Source organism: Telmatherina bonti (genome assembly GCF_933228915.1).
Source record: "Telmatherina bonti genome assembly, chromosome: 19".
NCBI classification, from domain to species: Eukaryota; Metazoa; Chordata; class Actinopteri; order Atheriniformes; family Telmatherinidae; genus Telmatherina; species Telmatherina bonti.
In genome coordinates, this window is record NC_136617.1 from 10755414 (window position 1) to 10765595 (window position 10182).

At 38.7% G+C, this 10182-nt stretch overlaps 1 protein-coding gene across 1 annotated transcript; it reads left to right on the forward strand.

Moving 5' to 3' along the window:
* Window positions 1-706: 706 nt before the first annotated feature.
* Window positions 707-10177, forward strand: LOC306769647 (glyceraldehyde-3-phosphate dehydrogenase-like; the record flags this gene model as incomplete). Its single annotated transcript, XM_079258331.1, has 11 exons — window positions 707-729; window positions 4844-4943; window positions 5238-5347; window positions 5990-6080; window positions 6395-6510; window positions 6689-6770; window positions 8421-8572; window positions 8732-8810; window positions 9521-9604; window positions 9822-9919; window positions 10108-10177. 11 exons carry the CDS (start codon window positions 707-709, stop codon window positions 10175-10177), a joined length of 1005 nt encoding a protein of 334 aa, XP_079114457.1.
* Between the last annotated feature and the right edge of the window lie 5 nt (window positions 10178-10182).

Sequence of the window (10182 nt, forward strand, 5' to 3'; positions counted from 1 at the left end):
TGCTGATGGAAAACTGGGTCATTCGGCTTTTTAGCGGATTATCTTGCAGGGTTTACGACAGGTGCAATTTATTCATGCTGCGTAGCAATGGGAACTACTTTGCTTGGCGGATGGGTAAAAATTGCTAATCACATTCAGACAAATATCTCACACGATGGTGCACCTGAGTTTTGGTGAAAATGAGTCTTTTAATTAGTGTTTCAAGCATAAATAAATATATATATATATTTTTAAAAAACCTCTCTTTCTAAGATAGTTTAGGTTACTAAAGCAGTTAAACTGAGCTTTGACAGTCGGCAGGAGGGGGCGTGGCCTCTGTAGGGATAAATTGTGTCTTCAACCCAGGTTTGTTTTCAGTTCCTCCACAGCTCTTCCAGGCGGAGTTTGCCTTCCCAAACGATTCAGGTAACTTAAACACTCCCAGTGTTTCTCTGAAGTTGTCACAGCAGCGCAGACAGCTGTGGGTTTGGCTTTTGGTGCTGCTATGGCCTAAATTAACAGGACAAGAAAAAAAAAAAAGTGGCTTGTTGGGAACTTTGGTGTCTGATCCCTCAGTCTGATTCATCTGTAGACCCCTAATGGACCCACAGAAAGCTTAAATGTTCAATATTCCTGTTCCTTCCTTGTGTTTTGTTGTTATTCACTCCCGTTTAAGAGATGTTGAATAAATGTTGGCTTTTCCTTTCTTTCAGAAACACCAGACACAATGGTGAAGATTGGGATCAATGGGTGAGCGGTTTAGTGTTTCTTACTAAACATTTGGTCTTTTTTTTTTTTTTTTTTTTTTTTTTTTTTAAGCTTTAGAGATTTTGTCCTTTTGTGTTTTAACAGCGATGTTTCAGCACTGTATGGATGATACAGGAGAACTTAAAACGGGGTAAAAGCAGGAGTCAGTGAACAGCTTTTATAAAATGAAGAAACTGAAACAAAACTATTGTATTCTGATTTGAAACTAGCAAATTCTTGTTATTGCCATTTAGAATCTGATTATCTGGCGATTAAACACATTTATTAAAGTTGGGGTTGTAAAGTTTCTTGCCCAGTTCCAGCTGGGATGGCTTTCAGTCCCTCATGGCATCGATGGAGTGAAGCCGGTTTAGAAAAATGAATGGTCAAGTTTTTACCCATGCAAAGCTGCACCTCTGCCACTGTGATGTATCCCCCTCAGCATCCAGCAGTGGGACTACTTTGTCTGTCCTTGGACGTATGAATTACATCCACCTTGTTCTATAAATGGATAAATGAGCTTTTTATGCAGTGCTTCAAATCCAGATTGAAATGGCAACTATTTCAAAGGCTTAATTTCCTCAATCACTCATAAGCACCCTGTCGTTGAGAGTACAAATGTCCTCCAGTCCCAGAGGACCTGGACAATGTTCTTACGACCCGCTTGGTGATTATCTCAGAGTGGAAGATAATCGTTTCACTTAAAGTGCCCAGTGACTCAGTGCAAGGAAATTTGAGAGGACGATGTAGTTCTGTGAAAGCTTTTTGTCTAAAGCAGACAAAGGGGGAAACATTCTGCTTTTAGATTCCTTGAACAAGATAAATAGAAGTTGCAGCCCTGATACAAAGAGTGCTGTTTACACTTTTGTGCTTAAGTCTCCATGAAGGTGATGCATGAAGACAAAGATTCGCACGCATTTGTGTTATAAAGTGTCAAAGAAAACGCATTTAAATCCTAATTGGTAAAAAGAATGATCAGTAATTGGTAGAACATACAGTTTGGCTTGAGCATTTATAAAATCTAGATGGCTATTTGGGATTCTGTGTTTTGGCCTGTCCATTTTCCAGATATTTATAGTCCAGCTGTGTTGTGGTGTCACGTTTGGCGCCCCCATTTCTTTCACACCCTTCATCCCCCTCCAGTCCCTCTGTCTGTATCGCTGTTCTCCTCAGCTGTCACATTCCTTTTCTTCACCTCTTGTCTAAATTTAACTCCCTAACCTTTCTGCTTGAGTCCAGAGATTATTCCTCCAGCAGTTTGTGGATGCTGCTCAGATTTTGCAACGGTTAAAATGCTCTTTTTGTTCTGAAGCAGCTGCTGGGAGATCTAGCTTGTTAATCCTGGACAGATGCCAACACCATCGGCGAGCCTCAGAGACAGAGGACAGACTGGAGTCCATTTCTGGCTGTCTGGCTACCTGGTGGCTTCCCACATCTGATGGAAACTACGTGCCAATTGGCTCTTTTCCACTCATGTTGCCAGGCCTTTATGCCATCTATTTTAAATCATTTAATATCATTTTTTAAAATCCTGTTTTTTAAGTAAATCCTAATAATTTTAGCTAGTTTGATCTCATTCTGAAAGTTATTCTCCAGTGCAGAGTGATTAAGTACATTTCATTCTGCTCTTCCTCCACCATGAGATGCCAGCTCCAAATGATATCAGACATCTATAGAAGAGTGCATTAGCCTGGCACATGCAATCTGTGCTTCACACATTGCATGTGTTAGGTTGTTGCATTATATAATGAACTAAGAGAAATCTGATTCTAGTGAAAGGCTTTTTTTTTTTTTTTTTTTTTTTTTTTTCTGTTCAAATATCACACGACTTCTGAATTAATGCTTTGTTTTGAACATGTGCAAGAAACACAAAGGACACTGAAAAGCAGACAAAATAAATGACATAAACAATGAATACTAATGATGATCTCTGAAATGTGTGAGCCAGTAGCTAGTTTGGCTGGTAAAAATTTGGTCCAGTTTGGTGTGTTTTCCTGCACCATGTTTAGACTCCTCCATCGGCTCCGTTGTGGCTCTGATTGTTGCCCACCTCCCACATCCGTCCTCCTGGAAATGACATTAGTGGTTTAGAGATGAATGACTAGTGTCACAAAGGTCCATGTCTTAACTTGCTTTCGTACCATGCAGCATGTCTGAATTTAAATCTGCTGTTAAGAAAATAACTTTTCAACCCCTGATGATATTTTTTTTATGAGTGACACAAACTCTAAGCTGACAGAACATGTCGTGTTTACACACCGCCCGAGTGATATGTTTGTTTTGTCAGTGATTTATTCAGTTCATTGTGTAAAGTGTGGATTTTTTGTGTTGCCATGGAAACCCCAATTTACTTAGTGGTTCTGAATATGTTTTCATACCTTTCCCCTGCGTGTATCACAGCTGATAAAACTGTAGGGGTGTGTGTGTGTGTGTGTGTGTGTGTGTGTGTGTGTGTGTTACCTACAACTTCTTAAGCCATCAGGAGGAATCAAGTGACTTCATACAGCATTTAATACATAAATGATCCTTTCTTCCTGCTGTATGTTGACCTTTTTCCTCACTTAGTTTGGATGCACAGTGCATGATTTGTGTCTTGTCATAAGGTGACGTTTCAAACTCTTCCACAACAACAACTCGTATGCAACGGACCGCCTCCGGTGTTGCATAATGAGTCATTTTGTGCTCCATCATGAAAAGCATGGCTCGCATGCTGCACCAGCTTCCTTTTTATTCCAGATCCAGTTGTCTTGTTAAGTCCAGGTACCACCTTTTACATTTATTTTCCCACTTTTTCTTTCCCAGCAAGACTTTTCCAAGCTGCTTTTACACACAGGGTGCTGCCTGCTTCATCCCTTGCTCCATGATGTGACAAAATGGCACAGAAACGCTTTAGATTTAAGTTGTTTGTACCTTTTGCGAGATTTTTGCTGGAACTGAACGAGCCTGGTTAAAGCAGTTCTGGCTTCAGCAGTCTTGTCTGTTCTCTAAAGGAAAGGTCAAACATTTATAACAGCATTTTTATGGCTTGTGGACTAGCACGGCATGCAGATTCAAAGCTAGTGGTTTATTCTAATGTTCATCTGGAGTTGCTGAAAAATTTTATACTTTTTTTTTTTTTTTCTCCCTTCTTTTCCTGAGGAATAATAAATCAAATCTCCATTAGTTGTATTGATCAGTGTGTATCCACTTCCAGCCTCCTTCCTTGTCCACCTTTTCAGTCTCCTGTAGTCTAAAGTTAATGAGGATTTTTCTCCCCTGCTTTTAGCTTTCTTTTTTAGTTTCCTCAGTCCACACACACACACACACACACACACACACACACACACACACACACACACACACACACACACACACACACACCAATCTGTTTTTTTCTTCTCACCAGAAATGGAGTGATGTTGGTAATATATAAGCCTGACTGATATTAACTCCTGTTTCTGGACTCAAATTCTTTGACCCACAGTGACCGCACCCATATGTGGTTTAATGAAACCTTCTGTCTGTTGGTGCCAGCGGTGGTCTTCAGCCAGTGCTGGCGGGCCTTGTACGGCCTGGCTGGCTGTGACGGTGACCTGTTGTTGTACTTTAGGATTTGGTGCCACCTGCTGGTGGTGAACTGTTTTTTGGATGCGTTGTCTTGGATCAGGTTGGGTAACTAGTCTTTGAGGGTCCACAGTACTGCAAATGTTTTTTATTTTATTATTCCCTGCTCATCACACCAAATGCACATCAGACTTAATTAGCATATTTGTGCAGCATTTGGTATCAAACTGCACATGTCTAATTCCTCATCGATTTTGAGTCAGGTGTGTTGGAGCAGGGAAACTCCCAACACATGCAGGACTGGTTTCACAAGGACCCTGGTTTCAGACTTTCTCTTTAGTCTGAGGGGCTCAAACTTGTTATATTGTGTGTGTGTGTGTGTGTGTGTGGAATTGTTTGCTTGCATATTTAAACTCACAGGCACATTTTTCTTGTTTGTTTTTTTGTTTTTTTAAATTTCTGGAACAAAACTTTTATTCATTTTTGTACTTTACAAAAATCATTTTCACACACTGACCCAAATATAATTCTTTTTGTTTTGTCTTGACCAATGACGGCCTCTTTTGCATTTCAGATTTGGACGTATCGGTCGCCTGGTGACCCGCGCTGCCGCTACAGGTGGTAAGGTGGAGGTTGTGGCCATCAATGACCCTTTTATTGACCTTGACTACATGGTGAGTTCCCTTTTGGTTGTTTTTGCCTTTTCATTATGGACATTGATGAATGTCACCCAGAAAAGTCAGGGTATTTAACATATCAATGGTTCTACAGATGTGGGGTTTTTTTTTTTTTTTTTTTTTTTTTTTTTGTTTTTTTTCACTTTTGGGATAAATGGTTTTACAAGATAAATAGCAAAGCATTAGAAAACAATGGAACAGTGTGGTATTAAACATCTCTTTATTGGCTTTTACATAGAGCAACAGGAGATTTGCACATTCAAAAAGACTTTTGTACTTTTCTAATTTCAGGTTTACATGTTCAAGTTTGACTCTACTCACGGTATCTGGAAGCATGGAGAGGTGAAAGCTGAGGGTGGCAAGCTGGTCATCGGCAACATGCACATTATGGTTTTCCATGAGTATGTACAATCTTACGGTGTCGGTTTGGTACTAATGTGCTCATATTTATTCTTACCCTTTCATTTAAGAAGGGAAAAAAACTGCCTATAAAATTAGATGAAATTGACTAAAGTAATAATAAATAAAAATTTTATGAAAATCATTACATTATTTTCTAATTCTGGTTCATATTTTTTTTAAGCAAACGAATAAGAATTTATTTCATATTACATCACTCATAAACTAATATTTAGTTGAACAATCCTTTAATGTTTCCGCTCCAGTCAGGTGTTTTCTGTTCCTCTGTCAGACTTCTGCACCTGTTGACAGGTATTTTGTCCCACTGTTCAACAGAAAGGTGCTCTAATTTGTCCAGGACACATTTATTTGTTTGTTTTCTTTCTTTCTTTCTTCAACTCAACTAAAAATTTGCAAAAATATTTAGTAATATAAGACACTTTCATTTAATTATCCCTTTTCAAAGTCTCCAGTTATTTGAGTGACTGTTGTAAATTCAGCCTTTTCTTTAATGAAAGGGGATGAATACATATGAGCACAACTGTATGGGATTTTTTTTTTTTTTTTCTCTTCCCTCTCCACCTGCACACCCTAATATTGTTATATCTAACTCTCACTTTGTAACAACCTGTATTTCCAAACAGGAGAGACCCTTCCAACATCAAATGGAGCGATGCTGGTGTGGACTACGTAGTGGAGTCTACTGGTGTTTTTACCACCATCGAGAAGGCATCTGTACGTTTTCCGAATGTTCTTAAATTGCTTTGTCAGTGTTGGAATTTCAGTAAAAGTTAAGTCGATTTATAAACTAAAACTCATCCTAGACATGTAACTGACAGCTAAATTCCCAAGTTTAATTTCTTTTTGTCCAAATCAAATTAATTACATTAATTACCCTCTAAACTATAAAGAGGCTTATCGACATGTCGATCAAATGTTTTATAGCACCACAAAAGACTCTGCAGGCTGTGTTTATGCACACTTTTATCATCTCTTAAGAAGCGCTTTTAAAGTGTTTTCTGCATTAAGTCTCAGCTCTCCCCTTACAGGCTCATTTTAAAGGTGGCGCTAAGAGGGTTGTGATCTCTGCCCCCAGTGCTGATGCTCCCATGTTCGTCATGGGCGTCAACCATGACAAGTACAATAATTCCATGAAGATAGTCAGGTGAGTGTGTGTGCAGATCCTGGGCTGGCAGGAGAGCTTTTAATGTTATGAGATCTGGCTTGTGCTCTGACCAGCTGGACACTGAGGAAGAAAAGTCCTACATTTCATCATCGGCCTCTGCTAATAGGAAGCTAACTTGCAAACATTAACTTTGTTCAAATGGTTTTCCTGCATGCAGCAATGCTTCTTGCACAACCAACTGCCTGGCTCCCCTCGCCAAGGTCATCAATGACAACTTTGGTATTGTTGAGGCTCTCATGGTAAGGAATGAATTAAAATAGCATCTTATGTAATGCTGGTGATACACTTACATCCTGTTTTCATGTAAAAACTGTCAAAGTACTTTAAATACAAACAATTTGGGTAATTTGTAGAGTAAAAAATTCAGTCAATCACGAGGAGGCTGGTTCTAAAGTCAAAAGATTAAAGTTTATTGAACAGTTTTAAATTAACAGTAATACAGATTAGAATCCAGAGAGTAAAGTCCAGAGCTGCTCAAAGGGCAGAGATCTGAAGATACTCTAAGTTTTGAACTAACCTTTTTTCCCTTTGCATAAGGGCGTTAATTGCCTCCCCTAGAATCAATGTTCATCTAAACAAGAATGGTCTGTTATCTTAGACTAAAAGCCACACGGCCACCAAATTGCTATGGCCTCATGACATCCGGTTCTGCAGCCATAAACCCGTCAAGTGTTTTGGTAAATCTGATCAGAGTGCAGACACCCCAAAGTCCTAGAATTTGGTATGTATGTCTGTAAAGACACTGAGCATACACTGTAACTAGACTTAAGTTTGTGGGTTCAATCTGATCACTTCAGACCTACAATAAATGCATAAGGATTCTGAAATAAGGAGTATGGATTATATGAATATCTAATGGATTATATGAATGAAAAGCTAAAACATGAAGTTTCCACGACAGCAGTCACGGCCAGCAACTATCATTCAGTTCTTTAGTTGCTGCACAGCCGTAACCTAAAGAGACACAGTGACTGAAATGCATGATTTCTTTGTGATAGAAGCTAAATTACTGCAGTTATATTCAGTAAATAAACGGTAAGCTATTAATGTTTCCCTTATTATTTACATATAGTAAACAGGTGATCTGATCTGTTTTGTCTTTTTTTTTTTTTCCTCATCAGCTGGTTTATTTTTAAGGAACTGTTTGTGATATTAGTTCTACAGTCTGAGTGGCTCCTTCTCTAGACATATGCTGATGAGATGCAGACCTGAGGAAGGTGTAGAACTCCTCTTAATGTCAGGAGAGGGATGACTCTGACAAGACAGCTTAAAAAAAATTGGTTTTTTTCCCCCCAAATATACCACCATGGTTACTAAGGGTCTGCAAATGTTTAACACATGTGATCTTTATACACTGTAGAACTTTGTAGAGTAAGGTCTCTTGCTCAGCACCAAGGATCATGCTGGTTATACTTTAGCATGTTATCCTTTCTATTGCCTTTTTGTCTGGTTTCCAGAAACCAACCAATCAAATGGCACAGTTTGGTCCACCTGGTCCTATCTATAGAACAACCTGTGTAAAACACTTTCTATTGTAGAAGAGTCTAATTTGAAGTGCCAGTAGGTCAGACAAGCTGTGCTCCCATTGTTTCCAGTCCATCACTTCAAATTAAAGTAAATGTTTGGGATTAAAACAGGAAGTAGGTGAACATACGCCCATCTTTTCCACTGTATTTAAACCCTTTAAGCAGTTCCAGCTTCCAGTAGTTAGAACAAAATTAATTTTGTCTACCAGAAATCCTGGCAGTCATTAAGTCAAAGCAGACTGATGGCAGATAAGCTCATCAGAGTTGCATGTTTTCAGTGCTTCTCCGTAGAGGCGCTTGTTTCATGTTTTGTAGGTTTAGCTACTCTAAAATGTCTACATGAACACATGTTCTGTCTCTCAGAGCACAGTCCATTCAGTCACTGCCACACAGAAGACTGTTGATGGTCCCTCAGGTAAGATGTGGAGAGATGGGCGCGGTGCCTCCCAGAACATCATCCCTGCTTCCACCGGTGCTGCAAAGGCTGTTGGCAAAGTCATCCCTCAGCTAAATGGGTACAGAATAATCAGAGATCAATAACAGAAATTTTGCGCTCAGTTTTTTTTTTTTAACTTTTATTTCACCGAGCTGAGCTTCTTCTTATGGAAGGACATGGATGATCACAGGCTCATTGTTAAAATTCTCTGCTTTTTATTCTGATTGTCTCTTAACAGCAAACTGACTGGTATGGCTTTCCGTGTCCCCACCCCCAACGTGTCTGTGGTCGACCTCACCGTCCGCCTGGAGAAGCCCGTAAGTCCTCATAACCTCTATCAGATCATGGTTTCATCTGTCCAATTTGTAAGGACCATCAAAACTAGGGGTGGAAAATCGAATCTCAAAATTAAATATCAGGATTTTTTTTGCTTCACAATTTTATAAGTTGTATTTAGTTTTCTTTGATTATTTTTATTTGAAAAAAAAAAAAAAAAAAAAAAACTAAATATAAAATTTGTCATTTTCTTTATTTTTATTGATCATTTTACTTGTCTTCTTGGGTGTTATGGCAGCAGAATGATGGTCTGGCCACTGTGGGTTCTTGAAAATTGAAATTAAGAAAAATGACGAGCAAAACTGTCCTTTTTGTTGTTTTTTTTTTTTTTTTTTTTTTTTTGTTAGTCTACAAAAATCAGCAATATTGAGGAATTGTGAGAATTGTAATTCAAATCTAATCAGCACTCAAAAAAATCTGAATCGAATCAGGAAGAAGGCATATCGTCACATCCCTAATCAAAACAAACACAAACCTGATATCTTTTTAAAAATATATGCTTTTTGTTTGTTAAAAGTTGTTTTACGGTAAATTTAGGTAAAAATGAGGAAAATCTGAATCCCTGACTCATTTCAGCCCCAATGACAAACCAAGTGGAAAACAGAGCTAGATTAATCAGTTCAGCGCTATTTTTATTTTTTTATTTTTTTTTAAACTTTAAACCTAATTCTTTACCTTCCTTTGCCTTCAGGCCAAGTATGATGACATCAAGAAGGTCATGAAGGCTGCAGCAGAAGGACCCATGAAGGGAATTCTGGGATACACTGAAGATCAGGTACAGAACTGCAGCTGAAGCCACCAGATGGCAGCATGTCTCCAAACTTTCCACAGCGAGGCGTGTCTGAATTTCTGGCTTATTTCTTCCAGCTGCTTAGTGGTGTTTTTTTTTTTTTTTTTTTTTTTTTTTTTTTTCCTTAAACAAATAAACAAATGATCTCACTCCTTTTTTGTTAGAAATCATGACTAAAGCATTTACACCTGTTTCTACTCAGGTTGTCTCCACAGACTTCAACAGTGACCCTCACTCGTCCATCTTCGATGCCGGGGCAGGTATTGCTCTCAACGACCACTTTGTCAAGCTGGTTTCATGGTGAGCTGCTTTGGAACATGGAGGATGATGATGACCAAAGTTTAAAATCCCTAAAAACTTGATCAATCATATCAGTCTAATAAAGGCTTGATTTGCTGTTTTTAACTGATATTTGTAATGTCACAAAGACGACATTTCTAAGTATGCTTAACATCTCTAACCTCTGAATACGCTCCGCTTGTTTGCAGGTACGACAATGAGTTTGGATACAGCAACCGTGTGTGTGACCTGGTTCAGCACATGTTCTCTAAAGAGTAAAGTCA